General features: G+C 41.7%; 1 protein-coding gene across 1 annotated transcript in view; it reads right to left on the bottom strand.

The window, feature by feature from the left end:
* Nucleotides 1–1,332: 1,332 nt before the first annotated feature.
* Nucleotides 1,333–24,051, bottom strand: part of LOC125119418 (aromatase 2) — a 37,690-nt gene continuing 14,971 nt past the window's right edge. The window contains exons 3-9 of the mRNA XM_047766352.1: nt 23,162–23,316; nt 20,269–20,445; nt 17,462–17,576; nt 6,043–6,157; nt 5,455–5,617; nt 2,773–3,014; nt 1,333–1,771 (exon numbers count right to left, since the gene is read on the bottom strand). Of these exons, the coding sequence (XP_047622308.1) occupies nt 1,523–1,771; nt 2,773–3,014; nt 5,455–5,617; nt 6,043–6,157; nt 17,462–17,576; nt 20,269–20,445; nt 23,162–23,316 (1,216 nt within the window). The 3' untranslated portion in view covers nt 1,333–1,522. The remainder of the gene's footprint in view (nt 1,772–2,772; nt 3,015–5,454; nt 5,618–6,042; nt 6,158–17,461; nt 17,577–20,268; nt 20,446–23,161; nt 23,317–24,051) is intronic.

Genomic DNA, 24,051 nt, shown 5'->3' with positions numbered 1-24,051 from the left:
TTTTTGTTTGTTTGTTTGTTTTTGTTTTTGTCTTTTCTAGGCTGCATCTGTGGCATATGGAGGTTCCCAGGCTAGAGGTCTAATTGGAGCTGTAGCTGTTGGCCTACCCCACAGCCACAGCAATGCAGGATCCAAGCCGCATCTGTGACCTCTGCCACAGCTCACAGTAATGCCGGATCCTTAACCCACTGAGCGAGGCCAGGGATCGAATCCGAAACCTCATGGTTCCTAGTCAGATTCATTAACCACTGAGCCACAAGAGGAACTTGTACATGTTTTTAATAGAGTTTAATTCTTCAGTTTTTAAGTGGCTTTTTGTAGACACATTCCCTCTCTAGATCTAATTCCAAGGTATAAATTTTATCCATGGCTACATGTAGTGATCAGATAAACTAGAAAACCATCAAATCTCTCAGGTAAGTGTTAAATCTGCAATAGAATAAAAAAGTGATTGCAGGGGTCCACCCTGGCCATGTTCTCTACTGATCTGTTGTTCTTGGGGTCATGGAGAGTGAAGGGGGGAGTGTTGATGGAGAAGGATAATGGCATATGAGGAGCACTCCTTAGAATTTTGAGCTCACTGGGTTGTAGAATTAGATAAAGATTCTGAGATTTCCCTCCTCCAAATCATTGGAGCTGTGGTAAGAGTTCAGAGATGCTTTTACCTAAAGTATTCTCTTGGCTATTGCATTCCTGGAGCAAAGCAACAATTGCAGACATAAGAAAGAATTTTATTTAAATTCTAAACACATTGTGTGAATTTTTTTCCTACAGCAGATACATGGTCTGGCTGAGGCATAAATTGAGAGACTGGGAAAGGATAGTCTTTCATTTAACTTCTGCTGCAGAGAAATCACATGTGAATAAAGAAGAATTAATTGAATATAATTCAAAGGGAAAATCAGATGCTGAATTTGTAAGCAATTCTTCAAGGGTATGAGTGCTGCATCCCTAAGCCCACTAAACACCGAATCAAAACTCTTTTATTCACACGAGTGGGTTTGTTTAGCCTTAGGTACTCAGATGTTGCTATGACCTTTGTAACTGACTTGAGTGCTTCTGCCCCAGACATTAAAAAACTCCCATTAGAGTGGCCTATTGGTTAAGGATCCAGTGTTGTCACTGCTGTGGTGTGGGTTTGATTCTCGGCCTGGGAATTTTCATGACATGGCAAAAAAACAAAACAAAACAAAAAAACTCTTAGGGAAGGACAGTATGGAGTTGGGCATGAGATTTGCTGGTGGCTTGTCTTTTCCAAAACATGTTTTATGCAACTGGAACTTTAGGGCTTCAGTTTCCTGCACAAACTCTTGGCCTCTGTATTTTGTCTTGAAGTTTGGTTTCTGGTTTGGATAAGCTCAGATGACCAGTGTCTCCCACCTTGCTGACAACCCTTGGGAGGTAAGCTGCTAAAACACCACAGGCCACAGAATGTTCATGTGAGGAGGACTAGCTAGCAAAGATGGGTGGTTTCCATGTGGAATACTGTTGAGAACTGGTCCAGGGCAGGGACTGACCAATTTTATTTAGTGAAACATTTGTCTGAATTTCTTGGGATGAAAATCATTTCCAGCAGGCCGCTGGTCTCATCTGGGTGCAAGGATAAATCATTTTTCTTCTGCATCTTTTCAACACACCGGTCTTGCGGTGTCTGCACTTGGAAGCGTCTCAGAAGTATGACCAGAGTGACCTTCATCATGACCATGGCGATGTACTTTCCTGCACAGGCCCGGGGCCCAAAGCCAAATGGCTGGAAGTACCTGTAAGGAACCTAGGAAATAGTCAGACAATTAGCCAGAGTAGTAAAGGCTGTTTGATTCACCCTGAAAACACTGTCAGATGGAATGGTTGGTTTCAACAACTGGGCCATATTGCTCCTTCATGAAGAAGCATGGCTGTTAACTCAGATAAGTCTCTTTCTCCATCCAGTGTGATTCACCCTTTGTGATATAGACAGAGCCTCAAAAAGTCCCCAGTTTTGTTTTTCATGTAAAATACTCAGCTGGCTCTGTGGGATGGCCATGGCTTTTTCTTCTTCTTCTTCTTCTTCTTTTTTTTGGCTAATTGCCATCACGGCATGGGTTGCTTATATAGAAACAGAATGAGAGAACTGATTTAATTAAGATCATGTCTCTTCCCCATATGCAACTCAAAAAATGGGCACAGAAGGGACTATCTAGATACTCAGGTGAAAAAGACCATTACTTAAAATTTGACATAATGGAGACAATCTCCAGTACAGTTCAGTTAAGAAAAAGAATAAGCTGAGCCTCTTCCAGTAACCGAGTCCTGTTTAGATTGAGGCTCAGTGCTTGTGGGGCCACTTGGGGAACCAAAGGCAGACTTCAACAACCAAAGCTTTTTGCCTCATTTGATTTCTGTCTGAAGCAGAAGTGGATTTCCTTGGCCTAGATGATGCTGCAAGTGAATCTGCATGTGACAGACTCCTAAGTTGAAATGGAAAAAGGGGGTTGGTTGTTGGTTAAACAAAATTTGCCTCATTTTAGACAAATTAAGGGCCTGGATTTTTCACATTTTGACCTATTGTGTGGTCTCCATGAGGACATTTCCCAGAGCTGGGGATCCAGCCTCCTTGGCTTGAGGACAGCCATGGTGGCCAGGTTCCAGTCTAGGGGACCTGTGTTCTCCTGGTGAGGTGGGAAGGGAATGAGTAAACAGAATGAAATGTGCATGGGGCAGACACAGAAACAGAAAGGATCTAACAGTTGACATTTTCAAGAGTGGCACATGGTTTTAAGGAAGGGCTCTTACATTCTTGGCAAAGTTCTCAAGAGTAAATTCATTGGGCTTGGGGAAAAACTCGAGTCTATGCATTCTTCCAATATTCAGGATAATGTTGGTTCCCTTTTTCACCGGGTAGCCATCGATGACATCATCCTCTAAGGCTTTTCGCATGACGAGGTCCACAACAGGCTGGTACCTCATGCTCTCATAAATAAAGTTTTCCACCACTTTGAGTTTTTGCATGTCGTCATTCCTTATGTCTCTTTCACCTGTAAGAGCAGATGAAAAGCAAAAAGAGGGCATGTTAGTTTCTATATGTGATGGGCATAAAAGTCCTAGTTTCAGATCAGTATAGGTAAAGGTTAGTTCAGTCTTGCTTGGAAAAAAACTTATTTCTATAATTCTAATGTAAACCAGTAACCTGGGCCAAATACGCTATGTTCAATGCACAGTGTCTTATAAATATTCAGATTTGAAGTCAATTATATTAACATCTGGGGGGATATCCTAAAAATGTTGGGATTTCTAGAAAAATCCAAGAAACCAGGTAACACTGGACCCACACCCCCATGTGGCAACAGTGGGCAGAAGTTGAGTGTCTGATGAGCCCTTTAGAGGGATATCTTCTCTGCAGCAGCAAGTAGACCTACCCAGTCTGCTTCACACATTGATCTGCTTGGCCTCTGTGCTGCTTGAGTTTTGTCCCCTGCTCTACATTCTAGAAGACATTCATTCCTTCTTTAGTCAGGGTGAGATGGTGAGTTTAACCAAGTTCAAAGAATCCTTCTCTTCTGGTAGCTTGTGTAGTCATCTGTCAGAAAATATCACTGTTGATCCCTCTTCCCCATCTCATCAAAAACAGCCTGATATGGTGGAATGGCAAGAACCCTTCTTCCCACCACAGCAAAAGGGCCACCTCTGATCAGCTCAGGGTGAGCAGGGGATTGACAGGCATTCCCACTGTCTCAGCTTGGCCTGACCAAAGGCATTCCCTAGGAAGGATTTACCAGGCATGTGAATCTAGATGGAACAGGTACACATGTACCAGTTTTATCTTTGGAGTGGTCTGTTAAAGCATCTAGGGGACATCATGGGTACAAGCACTTTTGATTTCTCAAGGAAAATGTATTAAAAGCTGTGGTCTCAAGCAATTTCCCTCTTGTTGCCTGTTGTGCAACATCTTATAACTCTCTTTCTCAGTCCAGTGAGATTGTACGTTGAGTTCTCTTTTCCTCACAAGACTGAAAGCCCCGGGAGTGCAGGGCTGACACTGGCTTGTATGCTGTGGTGTCCTTCTCCTGGCCCAGAACCCTTCTTGTGCAGTCTTGGCCGCTGCTTGAAACCCAGAAATACCGTCATAAATGATAGTCATTTCCCTGGATGGACCTGCAGCTATGTCTCCATACCCCTTCCTTCACATATTTAACCCTTAAATGAAATTTCCCCTTATTGTCAACTATTTTAAGCAGCACTCAAATGGCTTTTAAAAGATGGTGCCTTTCTACAGCAAAATATGTTGTTTCACAGGGATTCTGTAAAGTCAAGAAATAAGTCTGTATCATTACTGATATCTCTTCACAAGTGTCTGAAATGTGACCCTAAAAAAGATGACTTATGTGAAGCCCATTGCAAATAAGGCATTCTGTTTACTCCCAGGAGGCAGTTCTGACTTTGGAATGTGGCAGTGTTTCTCTGGAAGGGTGGAGATCTCAGAAGCAGAGGGCAGAATGATGCTGAAGCAGAAGCAGAGCAGGGAAGAGGAGGAGCTGGGAAGAGCTGAGCAGGGCCTTGGGGCTCCCCTGCCAAGGAGGGGGAGTGGGGAGCATGAGACCAGCACCCATGAACTGGGCAGGGGGAGAGGGAGACACTGTTCTGCTGTCTTTTCCCTTTTCTCCTCCCTCTGCTGCCAGCTGGAAGTTCACTTAGAATGGGTGGCTTGAAACCCAGAAACCCTGTAGTAAAGGATAAACATTTCCCTGGGTGGACCCTCAAAAACCTTTTGTCACTGATCAAGTAGCAAAGTCTTGTGAAAGATCCCATGTTTTTAAAACACATACAAATAAAACCATATATACATGTTAAAGGTCTTAAATACACAGCAGAGTATTAATGGTGATTCCCCCTGGGGAATGGGATGAGGCTCAGGAGGAGAGTGAAAGGGATCAGGTGATGCTATTTTCTGCTTTATACATCTCTGTGTTGTTTGGATTTTTTTTTCACTGAGTATGTATTATTGTACAATTAGAAAAACCCAGAAAGATGGAGTTCCTGTCATTGGCTTAGTGGTTAACGAACCCAACTAGCATCCATGAGGATGCGGTTTCAATCCCTGACCTCACTCAGTGGGTTAAGTTCCTGGCATTGGCGTGAGCTCTGGTGTAGGTTGCAGACATGGCTCAGATCCTGCCTGGCTGTGGCCGGCAGCTGTAGCTCCAATTCAGCCCCTAGCCTTGGAACCTCCATATGCCGTGGGTGAGGACCTAAAAGACAAAAAAGGACATAAATAAATAAATAAGTTTTAAAAAAAATCCCAGAAAGAATTATCTTTTTAACCTGTCTGGCATAATGAAAGTGTGACACAGTGACTTGTTTTATTGTTCTCTGGGCAGATTATAATGAAGATTTTGACATAAAATTCTTAGGACACAGAAGTTGATATTTAGAAGAAATTGTTTTCTAAGCTCTATTATTTGTTTGATAAATTCTTACCAATAACAGTCTGGATTTCCTTCACTATTGCCTCTTCAACCTGGGGGTGCTTTGCAATGAGAAACAGCATGAAAAACACAGTGACAGACAGGGTGTCTGGCGCTGCAATCAGCATTTCCAGTATGCACTGGTTCACATTCTCCTTTGTTAATTCGCCACGTTTCTGAACAATTGAAAGGGGGGAGAAATATTTGAAAAGTGAATGAGAGTTTCAGAATGAGAGAGCACGTGGCACTCAAGGATCAACAACGTCATCAAAATGAAATCATAGAAATTATTTTTCCCTGGGATTAACGATGGACTTATTCATTAACAATCCTTACCTCAAGGCTAAACAATTTAACCAAATATTTGTTTGTTTAGTGTCTTTGGAGTCCACGTTTTCATATTTTGTATTGAGCAGACCCAGAGAAGTTTCATTGTTAAAGGTCAGGCCTACCAGGGTGTCTAATAGTGGGCTGTTGCATTGGACCTTGTAGAAATAACAGAGCAGATACTTAAAAGCAGAGACATGCAGCCATTAACAGAATGGAATTGTTAGACACCTATAAACAGTCATACACTATGTTGTGTTGGAATTATGGATACCTCAGCCAAAATCAACTCAGTGGCGAAATCCATGCAGTCTTCCAGTTTCTCTGCTGTGATAATGCTGCATCTTTTTTTCTCTATCAGAATTTCCATGCTCTCTTTCAAATCCTTCCTGCAAAAGGCAGTGATAATATAATGTATCTGTACACAGATATGACATCTAGATAGATGAATACATTTGCCATTTGTTGACATAAAATGACTTGCTTTAGTTGAAGCCACTAGTGTGCATGAATATCTAAATTTATACTTAATTCTTTGCAAACATTCTTAAATTATGTATATATTACATCGTGTTAAGGAAACAGAGTTAGCTAAGTTATCTAGGTACTGATAGCAAAATCGAGGCTGTAACCTCTAGTTAAGAACTGGTACCAAAAGGCTAAATCTGATCAGGTTTTCTGAAATTTGACTGGGCCAGCAGGATGTTTAAATTAAACATCAAAAACCAGAGCATGATTTGAAGTTTCTGCCTCATAGTAAACAGTAAGTAAATATTTATTGATGGAATGACTGGCTACATAAATATGCATGTGCATTTTGACAGTGCGGTGTAAGGAAAAGCACCTTGGACACAGGGCCAGGATTTGGTCTAGGATGTTCTCATTCCACATAACTACTTTAAGTTTCTGAGCCTTAAGTTTATTTTAACCTGAAGAGATCAGACTAGATGAACAGTAAGGCTACTTTGAAATCTAAATGCTGTTATTCTTGTTTTTAAGGTTATGGGTTCACGTGTAAGTATATTTTTCCCCAATCTTGGGGAACACTATCCTTTATTATGTTAAGTGTGCGATAAATCTTTCTTTCAAATTCTTGTTAACATGGTTGCCTATGCATGTAAATACTCTATTGTTGCTGGTCACCTAAATAGTTTTTATATTTATTCCAGTTCAGCAGGAAAAGTAAGGGGAGATTCAATTTTTTAAGGTTACTCTGATTTTTTAAAAAATGATTTGGTTATCATACAAAATGTTTAAGCATTTTGAGAGATATTTTTCAGGGTAGTATTTTAATTGTGTCATTCAAAATTAGGATTCCAACTATCATGTACCTCTGTGAGTTTGTCACACACACACAAATACACACACACACACACACACACTCCAGATTGATTTATTCTTTTGCTCATCCATTTGGTCAGCAAATATTTGTTGAGCATCACCTACATACAAGGAACAGATACTCACTCAGTGGTGGGCTACAGTGCTCATAGCATTCCTACCTGAGAACTGGCCCCCAAATTGTCTTGGATGTACTGAGATGCCCTTGGGCTTTGAATTCATAGAGAATTTCTTGATGTAGCTGCAGCTACTTTTGAGTATTTACTTCCTCCCTGGGCCAGAATCAGGGGCCTGTGAATACCCATTGGGATTCTTCTTTCTGAGGTTAAAAGTTGCTCCTACTTAAATATATGTATTTCAATTTGTGTGCCATTAAAAGCCAGGAGAATAGAGATCAATGATTGTTTCCAGGAAATAGGAAGTCTCTGACTTACAAACATGTATTATAAGAATGTATCTGTGAGCCCGTTGATTGGAATTCTGAATGTATTTTGTGTGAAAACATTGGTGACTAGATTAGTAGTCCAGGCCACAAGCTCCTATGTAATGTATTCTGAGGCTGAAAATACTTACACTTGACAAAATATAAAGTATATTTAAAATAAATGTAAAAATAATGCTGCTATAATATTGGGAATTCTAAGAGGCAAAAATATAAAATTGAATTGGAGATGGAAATTGATGTCACAGAATCTTTTCCATAAATACATTTTAAAAAGTGTTGGTATAATAAAGACAAATACTGTATGAACTCACTTATATGTGGAATCTTAAAAAAAAATGCAATAGCAGAAACAAATGTAAAAATCCCAAACTGTTACAGGGAACAAATTGATGTTTGCCAAGGGGTTGGGGAAAGAGTGAAGTGGAAGTGAGTACATGTGGAAAGAGTGAAGGGGATCAAAAGGTGCAAACTTCCCTCCAGTTATATGACCAGTAAATCATAGGTATGTAATGTATGGCATGGTGGTGAATACAGTTGATAATACTGTATTGCATATTTAAAGTTGCTAAGGGAGTAGATCTTAAAAGTTCTCATCAAATGGAAAAAGTTTATAATTATGTAAATTTATTGTAATAATCATTTCTCAGACTTTTACTGTTGAATTATTATAGTGTTATATGTCAAATACATATTAATTAAAAAAGTATTGGCAGGAGATGGGATTAAGACAGCAGAAGAGAAGCACTGGAGCTCAACTTCTCTCCTAAAATCAACAAAATTCACAACTAAAGGCTGAGGAATCTTCAACCAAATGGACTTGGAAACCTTCAAAAAGATATCCTACTCCAGAAGACAAAGAGGAGGCCACATCAAGAGTTAGGAGGGGCGATCATGCGATATAAGCAAACCTACACCTCTCAGGTGGGAAGCCCCACAGATTGGAAACTAACTGGTTCACAGAGACTCACCTAGAGGTGTGAGAGTTCTGAGCCCAAGGTCAAACTCCCATATGTGGGGATCTGGCACTGGGAGAAAGAGCCCCTGGAGCATCTGGCATTGAAGGCCAGTGGGGCTTGTGTGTAGGAGCTCCATGAGACTGGGGGAAATGGAGACCCCATTCTTAAAAGGTGCACACAGAATTTCACATGCACTGGGTTCCAGAGCAAAGCAGAGTTTCCAAAGGACTCTGGGTCAAACCTGACTGCAGTTCTTGGAGGAGCTCCTGGGAAAACAGGGGTGAATGTGTCTTGTTGTGAGGGAAGGACATTGGAAGCAAAGCTCTCAGGAATATTCAGCAGTGTGCCTTTCTCTGGAGGTGGCCATTTTGGGATATCTGGCCCCACCCATCACTGCTGAGAAGCCCCAGGCCGACCTACAATCCAGGTGGGATCACAGCCCTGCTCCTCAGTAATCAGGCTACCTAAAGACCCCTCAGGCACACAGCTTCCTCTAATCCCATCCAGAGACTAAGCCCCACCCCCAGAGGGATAAGAATCAGCTCTACCTACCAGTGGTCAGGCATCAGTCCCTCCCATCAGGAAGCCTACAGCAAGCCACCCATACCGACTTCAGCCACAGGGGGGCAGACATCAGAAGTAAGAGAGGCTACAACTCTATTACCTGTAAAAAGGTCACCACACCAAAAACCTATAAAAATGAAAAGACAGGGAACTGTAACTCAGATGAGGGAGAAAGGAAAAACCTCAGAAAATCAGCTAAGTGATAAGGAGATTCTCGGCCTCCAGGAAAAAGACTTTAGATTGTTGATGCTGAAATTGGTGCAAGACATTGGAAATAAACTGGAGGCAAAGATGGATAACTTAGTGGAAACCCTGACCAAAGAGACACAAAATATAAAACTTAAACAAGAAGAGATGCAAAAATAACAATAACTGAAAGAAAAAATTCACTAGAAGCAGCTAACAGCAGAATAGAGGAGGCAGAAGAATGAATAAGCGAGGTGGAGGACAGATTAGTAGAAATTAAGGATGCAGAACAGAAAAGAGAAAAAAGATTGAAAAGAAATGAAGAGAGTCTCAGAGAACTCTGGGACAATGTTAAACACACCAACATCCATATTATGGGGTGACAGAAGGAGAAGAGAGAGAGAAGGGGACAGAAAAAAATATTCCAAGAGATAACAGCCAAAAACTTCCCTAACATGGGAGAGGAACCACTTCCTCAAATCCAGGAAGCACAACGAGTACCATATAAAATAAACCCAAGGAGGAATATACTGAGACACATACTAATCAAACTGACCAATATTAAAGACAAAGCGAAAATCTTGAAAGCAGCTAGGGAAAAGAAATAACATACAAGGGAACCCCGATAAGGCTATCGGCAGATTTTTCAGCAGAAACTCTGCAGGCCAGAAGGGAGTGGCACAATATACTTAACGAGATGAAAGGAAACAACCTCCAACAAAGATTGTATTATTCAGCAAGGCTGTCATTCAGATTTTGGAAGGAGAAATCAAAAGCTTCACAGATAAGCAAAAGCTGAGAGAATTCAGCAACACTAAACCAGCCTTACAACAAATACTAAAGGAACTTTTCTAGGCAGAAAAGAAAAGACAGCAACAGGAAACAAAAATAGCACAAATGGCAAGGCTCACCAGTAAAGGTATATATACAGTAAAGATACGAAATCATCCATGCACAATTATGCCACCAAAATCAGAAATCATGAGAAGAGGTGGGTACAAATGCAGGACACTGGAGGTGAACTTGCAATTAAGAGAACAACAACTTAATCTCACATACATATAGACTCATATCTAAACTTCCGAATAACTGCAAGCCAAAAACCTACAATTGATACACAAACAAATAAGAAAAACCAACTCAAATACAACACTAAAGAGAGTCATCAAACCAGGAGAGGCAAGAACAAGAGAAGAGGGGAAGAAAAAAGAGCAACAAAACCAAATCCAAAGCAATTAATAAACTGGCAATAAGAACATACATATCAATAATTACCTTAAATGTTAATGGACAAAACGCCCCAACCAAAAGGCATAGACTGGCTAAATGGATACAAAAACAAGATCCATATATATGCTGTCTTCAAGAGTCCCACTTCACTTCTAGGGACACATACAAATTGAATGTGAGAGGATGGAAGAAAATATCTCATGCAAACGGGGATTGAAAGAAAGCTGGAGTAGCAATACTCATATCAGACAAAGTAGACTTTAAAATGAAGAATATTTTAAGGGACAAGGAAGGTCACTACATAATGATAAAAGGATCAATCCAAGAAGAAGATAGAACAATTTTAAATATGTGCACACCCAACATAGGTTCACCACAATACATAGGCAACTGCTAACAACCTTAAAAGGACAAATTGACAATAACACAGTAATAGTGGGGGACGTTAACACCCCGCTTACAGCAATGGACAGATCATCCAGACAGAAAATCGATAAGGAAACACAGGCCCTGAATGAAGCATTAAACCAGACGGACTTAATAGGTATTTATAGGACATTCCATCCAAAGCAAACAGAATCCACATTCTTCTCAAGTGCACATGGATCATTCTCTAAGATTGATCACACCCTGGGCTACAAATCCAACCTCGGTAACTTTAAGAAAATTGAAATCATATCAAGCATCTTTTCCGACCACAATGTTGTATGACTGGAAATCACAACAAGAAAAAAACTGCCAAAAACACAAACACGTGGAGACTCAACAACATGCTACTAAACAACCAGTGGATCACTGAAGAAATCAAAGAGGAAATTAAAAATTACCTAGAAGCAAACAACCACAAAGATACAACACTCCAAAACCTATGGGATGCAGCAAAAGCCGTTCTAAGAGGAACATTTATAGCAATACAAGCCCACCTCAGGAAACAAGAGAAAGCTGAAATAAACAAGCTCACTTCACATCTAAAGCAGCTCGAGAGAGAAGAACAGACAAGACCTAAAGTTAGTAGAAGGAGAGAAATCAATGAAATAGAAACGAAGAAAACCCTTGAAAAGATCAATGAAACAAAAAGCTGGTTCTTTGAAAAGATCAACAAAATTGATAAGCCCTTAGCCAGACTTATCAAGCAAAAAAGAGGACTCAAATCGATACAACTAGAAGTGAAAAAGGAGAAGTAACAACGGACATCACAGAAATACACATCATAAGAGACTACTACATGCAACTATATGCCAATAAAGTGGAAAACCTAGAAGAAATGGACAAAGTCTTAGAAAAGTACAATCTTCCAAGACTAAACCAAGATGAAATAGAAAAGATGAATGGACCCATCACAAGAACTGTAATGGAAACTGTGATTAAAAATCTTCCAACAAACAAAAGTCCAGGACCAGATGGCTTCACAGGCGAATTCTCAAACATTTAGAAAAGAGCTAACACCTCTCCTTCTGAAACTATTTCAAAAAATTGCAGAGGAATACTCCCAAATTCATTTTATGAGGCCACCATCACCCTGATACCAAAACCAGACAAGGATACCACAAAAAAAGAAAACTACCGATGTGCATCGGTGCCAATATCACCGATGCACATCGATGCACAAGTCCTCAACAAAATACTAGCAAACCACATCCAACAATACATGAAAAGGATTGTACATCATGATCAAGTGGGATTTATCCCAGGGATGCAAGGGTTTTTCAGTATCCACAAATCAATCAGTGTGATACACCACATCAACAAACTGAAGCATAAAAAGCATATGATCCTCTCAATAGATGCAGAAAAAGCCTTTGGCACAATCCGACACCCATTTCTGATAAAAATCCTTCAGAAAGTGGGCACAGAGGGAACCTACCTCAACATAATAGTGGCCATATATAGCAAACCCACAGCTAACATCCTTCTCAATGGTGAGAAGCTGAAAGAATTCCCGCTGAGATCAGGAAGAAGACAAGGATGTCTGCTCTCGCAACTCCTCTTCAATGTGGTTTTGGAAGTCCTAGCCTCAGCAATCAGAGAAGTAAAAGAGATAAAAGGCATCCAAACTGGAAAGGAAGAAGTAAGACTATCACTATTTGCAGATGACATGATACTATACCTAGAGACTCCTAAAGACTCTACCAGAAAACTGTTAGAGCTCATCCATGAATTTGGCAAAAGTCGCAGGATACAAAATTAATACACAGAAATTGACGACATTTCTATTCACTAACAATGAAAGATCAGAAGGAGAAATTAGGGAAGCAATCCCATTTGCCATCGCATCAAAAAGAATGAATTAATTAGGAAGAAGCCTACCTAAGGAGACAAACGACCTGTCCTCTGAAAATGGTAAGATGCTGATGCAAGAAATAAAGACAATACAAATAGGTGGAAAGACATACCATGCTCTTGGATTGGAAGAGTCAATATTATCAAAATGACTATACTACCCAAGACAATCTACAGATTCCATGCAATCCCTATCAAATTAGGAAGGACATTTTTCATAGAACTTGAACAAAATATTTTAAAGTTTGTTTGGAAGCACGAAAGACCCAGAATAGCCAAAGACGTCCCGAGAAAGAAAAATGGAGCTGGAGGAATCAGGCTCCCAGACTTCCGACTATACCACAAAGCAACAATCATCAAAAGCACACGGTACTGGCACAAAGGCAGACATAGAGATCAGTAGAACAGGATAGAAAGCCCAGAATTAAACCCACGCACCTACAGTCAACTAATCTCTTGACAAAGGAGGCAAGAATATACAATGGAGAAAAGACTTTCCCTTCAAGAAGTGGTGCTGGGAGAACAGGACAGTCACATGGAAAGGAGTGAAATTAGAACACTTCCTAACACCATACACAAAAATAAACTCAAAATGGATTAAAGACCTAGATACAAGACCAGACACTATAAAACTCTTAGAGGAAAACACAGGCCAAACACTCTCCGACATAAACGAATGCAACATCTTCTCAGATCCACCTCTTAGACTAATGACAGTGAAACAAAAAATAAACAAAGGGGACCTAATCAAACTTCAAAGTTTCTGCACAGCAAAGGAAACCCAAAACAAAACGAAAAGACAACCCACAGAATGGGGGAAAATCTTTGCAAATGAAGTGACGGACAAGGGGTTAATCTCCAAAATTGATAAACACCTTCTGCAGCTCCTTACCAAAAAACAAACAACCCCATCAAAAAATGGGCAGAAGATCCAAACAGACAGTTCTCCAAAGAAGACAGACAGATGGCCAAAACACACATGAAAAGATGTGCATCATCACTCGTTATTAGAGAAATGCAAATCAAAACTACAATTGAGGTACCACTGTACACCAGCCAGAATGGCCGTCATCCAAAAGTCTACAAACAATAAGTGCTGGAGAGGCTGTGGAGAGAAAGGAACCCTAGTACACTGTTGGTGGGATTGTAAATTGGTGGAACCACTGTGGAGAACAGTATGGAGATTCCTCAGAAAACTCAAAATAGAACTCCCGTTTGACCCAGCAGTCCCAGTGCTGGGCATCTATCCAGAGAAAACCATGACTCACAAAGACACATGTGCTCTGATGTTCACTGCAGCACTATTTTCAATAGCCAAGACATGGAAACAACCTAAATGTCCATTGAGAGAGGAGTGGATCAAGAAGAGGTGGTACATATACACAATGGAATATTACTCAGCCATTAAAATGAACAAAATACCAGCATTTTTAGCAATATGGGTGGATGTAGAAATTATCATGCTAAGTGAAGTCAGCCATACAATGAGACACCAACATCAAATGCTTTCACTGACATGTGGAATCTGAACAAAGGACAGAGTGAACTTCTTTGCAGAACAGATGCTGACTCACAGGCATTGAAAAACTTATGGTCTCTGGAGGAGACAGTTTGGGGGTTGGGGGGATGTGCTTGGGTTGTGGGATGGAAGTCCTGTAAAATTGGATTGTGATGATCATTATACAACTACAGATGTTATAAATTCATTGAGTAATAAAAAAATTAAGTATTGGCATTATTGCAAGGACATGGGGGAGGAGAATTAAAAGATTTCTCTAGGTCTTTACAGCTCTAGGACATAGAAGGTATAAACTGGTTTACTAACCATTGGTAAATATTACATCGAGAGGGGTTGCTGCTCAGCTAAATTTAAAGAAGTCAAAGAGAAACTGTCATACAGTTTCACACGTTAAGTTTCTATGGGCCTGCTGACCAAACAAAGACACAGTAATGACCAACAACTGCAATGAGACTATTCAGACTAGCCCCAAATCTCACTTCAGTGAAGGGATGAATCCTTTATCTTACTGATTCAAATCACAGTAAGTTCTGGTGGAAATTAAATGAAATGTAAGAAGGGCCAAGGATCCAAATCATCCACCTAATATACATCAACTACTTGAGAATAAATAAAGCATCATCAAGTTAACTTACTTCCTGGAGACTAGTATTAGTGAATTTCAAAATATACAAACAGGATAAAGTTGGGACTTCAAACAGGTTTGGGAAATTTTATTTTATTTTACTTTACTTATTTTATTTTATAGTCTTTTTGCCTTTTCTAGGGCAGCTCTTGCGGCATACAGAGGTTCCCAAGCTAGGGGTCTAATAGGAGCTGTAGCCACCGGCCTACACCATAGCCACAGCAATGTGGGATCGAGCCGCTTCTGCAACCTACACCACAGCTCACAGCAACGCCGGATTCTTTAACCCACTGAGCAAGGCCAGGGATCGAATCTGCAACCTCATGGTTCCTAGTCAGATTCGTTAACCACTGCGCCACGATGGGAACTCCAGGTTTGGGAAATTTTAGAGGAGAATTTAAGATAGTCATGACATCTGGGAAGATAAGAACAGAGAGATGGTAAAACTAACATATTTAGTACCTGCTACGTGTCATGCTCTGTGCTAATTGTCCCACATAATAGGATCTCATTAACCCATATCTTCACCCTGGAAGGTAGGTTATATTTTACTTTAAATAATGTTCCAAGGCCAGTTGGTTACTAAGTGGTAGAAACTGGATATAAACTAATAGGGATGGAGTATCTGATGTGGTACAATGGAAACAAATCCGATTAGGAACCATGAGCTTGTGGGTTTGATCCCTGACCTCGCTCAGTGGGTTAAGGATCTGGTGTCCCTAGGAACTGTGGTGTAGGTTGCAGACCCAGCTCAGATCTGGCATTGCTGTGGCTGTGGTGTAGGCCGGCAGTTGTGGCTCCGATTTGACCCCTATCCTGGGAACTTCCATATACCATGAGTACAGCTCTAAAAAGCAAAAAAACAAAAAACAAACAAAAAAACCCAAACTGATAGGGATGGAGTAGGCACAGGTACTTGTAGAAGTCCCAGTAAGGGACCATAGATAGTGAAATCTAGGGGACTTTGAGAAATCACTGTAAGTTAATAACTGGTCAAGAGGACCATCAGAATGAGGCAGGCTTGCTTGACTAGTGGAGGTGCAAGATATGCCTCAGGTCATTGGGTGGGGAATGGGGTGAGGCCTGCATTCAGATTCAGACCATGGGCAGGAGTTTGAGGACCACCCTTCTGCTGATTTGAATATACACCTTACCAGATACTAAGGAGGAGCTACTAGAAAGAAGAATAGGTGATCTTTTCTGACCCCCACTCCCCTTGGATGATAAAACTGTAGCCCACTGGATCCTGAGGGCAGAGTCTCCTTGCCTGTCTGCTTGTGTCTCTCACGAAGCATCCTATCTTAATAAATCTGTATTTTTGCCTATCACTCCGTCTTTCACTGAATTCCTTCTGTGTGGAGGCATAAAGAACCTGAACTTCAGTAAGTCCAGACACAGGGTAGGTGATTCTAATTTAGAATTGTGGTTTTAAGTCCCAGTCTGTGTTTAGGCTGGGTTTGAGTTCTGGCGTTTGGGTTCAAGTCCCAATCTGGGTTTTGGCTGGGTTTGAGCCCTGGGACATGGATACACGTCCCAGTCTGGGTTAGGCTGGGTTTGAGTCCTGGCATGCAGGTTCACATCCGAGTCTAGGTTCTGGCTAGGTTCAGGCCATTAGTGCTGTCTATTTTGAAACTAGGTCTGTCTACCTCTAGATTCCCTGGGCTTTTTACTGGTGGTTAGAGATGGCATGCTTAGTGGTTGGCTATGTACACTACATACGTACACACTAAACATCCCCTGATCGGCCTATAGGCCATTGGATATCTATCCATTCTTTTGCTAGAGTAGTCTGAGACCAAAGCAAACCCATTTAACGACAACTTTAGGATCCTTAAGATACAAAATACAGGAGTTCCCGTCGTGGCGCAATGGTTAACGAATCAGACTAGGAACCATGAGGTTGCGGGTTCGGTCCCTGCCCTTGCTCAGTGGGTTAACGATCTGGCGTTGTCGTGAGCTGTGGTGTAGGTTGCAGACGCGGCTCGGATCCCGCATTGCTGTGGCTCTGGCGTAGGCCGGTGGCTACAGCTCCAATTAGACCCCTAGCCTGGGAACCTCCATATGCCGTGGAAGCGGCCCAAAGAAATAGCAAAAAGACAAAAAAAAAAAAGATACAAAATACATAACTTAAAAAGCCCCACATTTTGTCGAAGTTCATCATGAATAAATTATTTTTCAACTACTGCCACTTCCTGAAAGTTGAATTTAGTTAATTTTGTTTACAAGCAACAAAATAACATGACATGTTGTTTCCATTTTTTCAGACATGCAAAGAGAATTTTGACAAGTATGGATAGGTTCAGCCAACCCTTCTCTTCAATTAAAATTACACTGCCTAGTTATCCTAATTCCAGAGATGGAACGCTCAGCCTCTGTGGTCTGGACACATGCACCCAAATTGCTATAAGAAGTATTTTATCACCAACTTAATCAACGGCTCTCTTGTAGCTCTAAAGAGGAGAAACTTTGTTGAAGAGGCCAACAATATCTAAGACAATACAAATAAATCCAGTTTGACTGATATATTTTTTAAAATGTGTTACTTACACAGACTCTTTATGCTTTTTGTACAGCCATGAGAACTTAAAAAAGAATTCTGGTTTGAGAAGGAGAGCTTGCCATGCATCAAAATAACTCTTGATTTTACACACAATGGTCTTTTCTGGAAAAAAAAAATAGAAACAGAGAAGAGCAGTTGAGCAAAACATGGGAGCCCAAGAAAGATACACTGATCAGAGAAGGTCCCCTGTAGATTCTCCTGCCATTTGGGATTCTAAGCAGGGCAAGGTTCCACCTTCAGTAGGTGTTTCAGCCACATGATGCCACTAAACAAACCAACACTAATTTAATCTGCTTGGCATCTAAATTGGTATCTAAATTTGCCACTTTTCAAGTTTATGTTAGAGCATAGCCTAGCATCTCACTTGCTCCCTTTTGGCTGAGCTTCCAAATCCCTCCTGTTTTCCTGACTGTAGGACAGAAGAAGGCACTACTAACTATGGCTGTTATGGTCTCAGTTCTAGCACATGGGAAGGTAAAAGCCTCATCACTTTCCTGTTTATATTTAGGTCCAGAGTGTGGAATTCATCTTCAATTCTTCAGTGCCTTATCCTGAATCCTGTGCATAGTCAGCTTTTAATGGATGTTCATGAATTAAATTGAATACTAGAGAAAAGAAAACCCCTGATTTTTCTGAATTTCTACAGAAGGGAAGGGAATTGACATTCATTTTCAAGTGCTAAATACCAGGCACAGGGCAAGGTGCTTGTCACAAGAGATTCATTTAATGTTTACAGTCTTTCTGGGGGAGTGAGTGTCACCATTGTGCAGATGCAGAACCTGAACTTGATAGAGACGAAGAAGCTCACCCAACCCCAACCAGCCAGGGTGCCAGGCAGGCCCTAGGCTGGAGCCCAGTTCTTTTTGACCCCAGAGTCCAGTCCTTTCATCGTAGTCGCCCTGGGTCCCTGCGGCAAACTGAGAGTTCAACAAGTGCCTGGTGAGCAGAAGGAGAATACACATAACTGCATGTGGGTCGTGCAGGTCCTTAGCACCACAGCCTGCATCTGTGAGTTAACAGCTGTCGAAGTCCCTTGATCCCTCCTAGGAGTCAAGGCTAGCGGGGAACCAAGGAGCAGGGGCTTATAAGCCTGTAAACCTCAGGAGCGATGTGTGTCGAGCAGGCAGTCAGGACTTTGGGAGTGCCTGTCCGAAGGGGATCAGGCAAGAGGCAGTGACTGAAGTGCTCAGAGTGAATGGGGCTCCCCTCCTGATGTCAATCAGATGCGGGTGCTATGACTCTTGTAAGGAATCACGAAGGAGCAGGGGGATGAGGCAGGGAGAGTGGAGAAGAGGAAGGAGGGCTTCCCGCTTGTCTGCTTGTCCAAATGGGGTCAAACAGGGAGCAGGCGTGCTAGCTCAGGTGGTTTGGGCAAGTGTGGAAACCATGCGTTGTTCTCATGCCTGTGGTGTTCTTCCCGAAGGACTGCATCTGGCTTGTGGCTTGTTCGTTTGGGGCTATGTTCAGATGTCCTCTCCACAGAGGCCTTCCTGACCACCCTCTCCACAACAGCCTTGGCCTCCCACTGACCCCCCCCCCCTTTCACTTTCTGGCTCTTTTCTCTGTGGTGATGTGTTTTTTTCTCCTCCCAGACACTTATTATTGCCTAATATATTACTAGTTTCCTGTCTGTCTCCCTACTCTTTGAAGGCAAGGACTTTGTCTTGTCCACTGCTCCATCCCCCAAAATGGGCATAAATAGGCATAAATAGGCATATAGTAGGCAATGGATACATATCAGCTGAATGAATGTGTGAATGGATGGACACTGCTAGAAATCAAGTGAGGAGAAATTACATTAGGCTGATAACAGCCAGATGGAATGAACTCCCCTGATTAATGTTGCTTCTTTGTAGATGGTAGGGTTGCATGTATGTGTTTTAATACTTAGTACAGTAAAATAGTGAGGAAAGCAGCTTTTTGAATGGGATGTCTTGCCAGGGTTGTTATAAATGCTATGTGACAAACTATAGGAAACAACTTTTTAAAGTGCTTGGCACAGGAGTTCCTGTGATGGCGCAGTAGTTAACGAATCCAACTAGGAACCATGAGGTTGCGGGTTTGATCCCTGGCCATGCTCAGTGGGTCAAGGATCTGGCGTTGCCGTGAGCTGTGGTGTAGGTTGCAGACGTGGCTCGGATCCCGCGTTGCTGTGGCTCTGGCGTAGGCCAGTGGCTACAGCTCCGATTAGACCCCTAGCCTGGGAACCTCCATATGCTGTGGATAGTGGCCCTAGAAAAGGCAAAAAAAGGCAAATAAATAAACAAATAAAGTGTTTGGCACAGAATAGATACTAAATCCGTGGTAGTTATCAGCATTATTTCTGAAGCATCAGCTCCCAGTGATGTTACAGAATCAAAGTTTTCATACTTATGTGGGTTTGAGAGAGAGGAGCGTTATTGTATGTATAATATGTTGTATGTGTATGTTTAGATAGGCATAGATAATGCCTAAAATAAGGATTGGAAATGATTAAATATATAGGTTTGGTGGTAGGATATATTTATGAACAAATACAATGATCACATTTGTTAGGTTTCCACTGTGGACAGCATCCTATTTGCTAGAGCAATAAGGAGAAACACAAGAAATAGGAGAGGGCCCCTGCAATGGATATACAAGATCCTGTTCGTGAACAAGGCAGACCTACCAGGAAGACATTTTAGGGCTACTTAGAAATGTTTAAAGAAGAGCAGTGTGCAAAAGAGCCTATCTTTACTTGAGTCCATTACCCTTCTTGTGTCCTGCTCAATGAAGGGCAGAACGTCAAGTCAGGAGATGAAAGTTTCCATACCGTCCAACGGGATCCCCAGGAAGAGGTTGTTAGAGGTGTCCAGCATGATGCGCCGCATGAGGGTCAACACGTCCACGTAGCCCAAGTCATTGCGGACCTCCTCCAGCTTGTCCAGGTGCTTGGTGATGGAATCGGCACAGACGGTCACCATGCGCACCAGGCCAGGGCCGGACAGAGCTGAAGGGTGCACATCAATCAGAGAGTGAGCTTCCTCCAGCTCCAGGGCACACAAGCACCATCAGCGGACTTTGGCTCTTTCTGTTTGGAGCTTAATTGGCCACACACTTTTATTCAACACGTGAGTAGAAATGTTCATATACTTTATTTTTATAATCTAATTTTCTACTAGCAGGTATCACCTTTATGATTAAAAATGAATGAATAAATAAATATTTTAAAATGAGCTATTCAACATTAAATTTTATTCTTGCTGTGACAAATCATTTGTGAGAGTACAAATGAGACATTTAGTACTTGTGGCCATAAATCATGAAACATTGATTTGTTTACATTTCACTCTAAAGAAGGACTGGATTTGGCCAGGGTAAAATTTATTCAATGTTGCAATGGGTAGCAGAATGTTGCTACAGAACTGTTCAACTAGATCTTTCTTTTCTGATCCAGAGTGTTTTCTGTTTAATTGTACATCATATGTATGAAATGATAATCTTAAAAACTACCAGACATACCCTTCTCTTAATTTCCTTTTCTCTGCAAACTACTTCTAGGTTTATTGGACTTAATGTTATAATAGTGAAACATTTTTTTGTTGTTGGCTCAGCAGTCTTTCTCACAAAACTGCGAACTCTTTAGGGTTGTGATAACCTATTAGATTTGTGTTTCAAATCCATAGTACATGGTGGTCTTTGATATATATTTGTTAAATAGAGGAATGAATGAAAGAGTGAATGAATAGATGAATAATGACTGAAACTAGGTAGAGTGAACTGGCTCTGAGCTCTCCTTTTGCTTGAATATTGACCATTGAGCAGCAATGGGTCCCTCTGGTATGTGGTCTGACATGAGAGTTTAACTCTCTTTAAGTCCTTTCTTTCCTTGTTCTAAGTTTCTTCAAGCTTTTAAAAGGAGTAATCTCTTTTTTAGGTCTTTCTCATTCAGACTTGCTGCTAAAGTCAGACCCCTTCTTTAACTCCAATTATCTAAAGTCAAGAGTCTTTAAACAACACAGATCAGCTGTACTGTGGCAGGCCCTGAAAGAAGACTTTGCCAGTAAGAAAGGAGGTGTGGTGAGTGGTCCTAGACTCTAACCATTTCCATACATGTGTAAAACAGAGGTTGGGTTGGCAGCATACTTTGAGACTCTAGGAGGAACTTGGCATATAGGAAAGGCCAGGATGCTGTTTCCTGGGTAACTATTACATCCACAACTGGGACAGATGTTTCCTGATGACTCAGCCCTTTGCATGGAAGGGCTGGCTTTGCTTACCACTCCCAGCTGATGTATGATTTGTCTCTATGTCCAAGAGCTTGAAGCTACATCTTAAACATATGTGCAGAATGCAGTATCATTGAAAGGGTCACAGGCCAAGGTGTGGGTGGCCTCTAGAAGCTGGAAAAAGCAAGGAAACACCTTCTCCCCTAGAGCCTCCAGAAAGGAACACAGCATTGCCAGTGCCTTGATTTTGGCCCCTTGAGACGCATGTCCGACTTTTGACCCACAAGCGTATAAGATCCTCAATGTGTGGTTTGAAGTTCCTGAGTCTGTGTCAGTTTGTGAGACAGCAGTAGGAAACTAGGACAGAGGAAGCTGTGATAGAGTTGTGCTGAGTCCTGGGGATGGGCAGCTCTGTGGAGGGGCCTCACCACTTGGCTGGGACAGGCATAGGTGTTCCCTTCTCATCAGCCACACAGCAGCATCTAGGTTCAGTATAGAGGCTGGCTGGAGGAAAGACTATGCATGGAGTGTGGGCAGACCTGCAACCCATCTAGCAGCAGATTCCATCACTGACAAGATTTTCAGGCCATGACCATCTTCTTTGATGGTCATGTCAAAGATTGGTCACATTTATTCCCCAAAGGTTTCAGTTCTAGCAGCACATAGTAAAGAGGGAAATCACTAGATAAAGAGGCTTAGGATTTTGTCCCTGCTCATCCATTCTTCACTGTGTTGCCTGGGGGGAAAATCACAAGCTCCCTAGAAATGAATTTCCATAAGTATAAAACTCAGAGGCTGGACAAGATATAGCCTTTCTTAGTACTAAAATTCTCTAATATATTTGCAAATTGCTTTCTGTTAAAACATCTGGGATGTCAGCCCATGATTCAACAAACATATTTGCTATGTTAAATCAACTATATGGCTGATACACTAAGTTCTTTTTTTTTAATTTATTTTTTAAATTTTTAAAATTTTTTTTGTCTTTTTGCTATTTCTTGGGCCACTCCCGTGGCATATGGAGGTTCCCAGGCTAGGGGTCAAATCGGAGCTGTAGCCACCGGCCTACGCCAGAGCCACAGCAACGCCGGATCCGAGCTGCGTCTGCAACCTACACCACAGCTCACGGCAACGCCGGATCGTTAACCCACTGAGCAAGGGCAGGGATCGAACCTGCAACCTCATGGTTCCTAGTCGGATTCGTTAACCACTGCGCCACGATGGGAACTCCTGATACACTAAATTCTTAACTGAAGTGACCTTAAGTGTATAGAGTGCCTGTATCTTCTTTCCATTCACTAAATTGTTTGTGTACCAAGAAGAAGAAAATACTTTGAGGTAGTTAAGTATGTAGGGTCTGGGTTTGTCTCCTGTGCTGCCATTTACTATCAGCGGAAACTTACTATTTCAAAACTGAGAAGCAGCAGGAACTAAAAATCATTTTTTTAAAATTACATCGAAAGGTAAAAAGCAGAATGTGTCCAGACACTTGAATACCTTTCATAAAGTAAGTTCTAACGGCTTTCCAGAGGGCTGGATCATTATTAAATATGATGCCTTTCTCATACATGCCGATGCACTCCAACCCAGGTTTGCTGCCGAATCGGGATGTGTAGTGACTGTGCTTCATTACATGGAACACACTTGAGGACCTGCAGAGAAAACAAATCTTGGGGTTGATTTTTGGGGTCAGGAGAATTCAGCGTGATGAATTTGACTAGCAGGTGGTTCTTGTAGCAACTGCATGTTGATCTAAATATAATGCACACTCTCTAGTATTCAGATTAAACAAGCACTTGTGTTAGCAAAAGAGCTTCCCTCTCCATTTCAAACATTTCTATCTTCTAGCTCTCTGATCATCACTTAAGCTAAAACACACACACACTCACTCACTTACTCTCACACACACAAGTTATTTGTTACTTCCCCTTCTTCTTTAACTCCAGTTATCTAAAATATTACCTACCACAGTGGTCAGAGCTGCAAGGTTTCACAAAACTGAACCCTCCACACCATCTTAGTTCTAAGAGCCTCTATTCCCCAAGCAGCCCTGCTCCAGAGTGCTTCCCTCCACATCACCCTCAGAATTGGGAGATGCTGGTTAACCAAAGTCTTACCTCTTTACTTGGAAGCAGCAGTTCTACCCTGCACCTTCCACACCCCCGAGTCTCTAATTGGCCCTGGCCCCTCAAGTGGGGTACCATTCAGGGACTGAAGGACATCTCCTAGACACCTGTGGCCCTGGGCTTGGTGGCAAGGCTGGGCCTGGAAGGGTCTCTGTGACGGCAGCAGTGGCTCCCTTGGGCTCTGCATCCAACATGATTCATCAGAGTCTGCAGGTTCACAGGGTTTTCCAAGGACATAGGATGTGCAGAGCCTTTCGACAG

The sequence above is a fragment of the Phacochoerus africanus genome, chromosome 2 (genome assembly GCF_016906955.1).
Source record: "Phacochoerus africanus isolate WHEZ1 chromosome 2, ROS_Pafr_v1, whole genome shotgun sequence".
Classification (NCBI taxonomy): domain Eukaryota; kingdom Metazoa; phylum Chordata; class Mammalia; order Artiodactyla; family Suidae; genus Phacochoerus; species Phacochoerus africanus.
The sequence above is the reverse complement of the archived record's forward strand: the minus strand, read 5'-3'. Positions and strand labels throughout refer to the sequence as shown.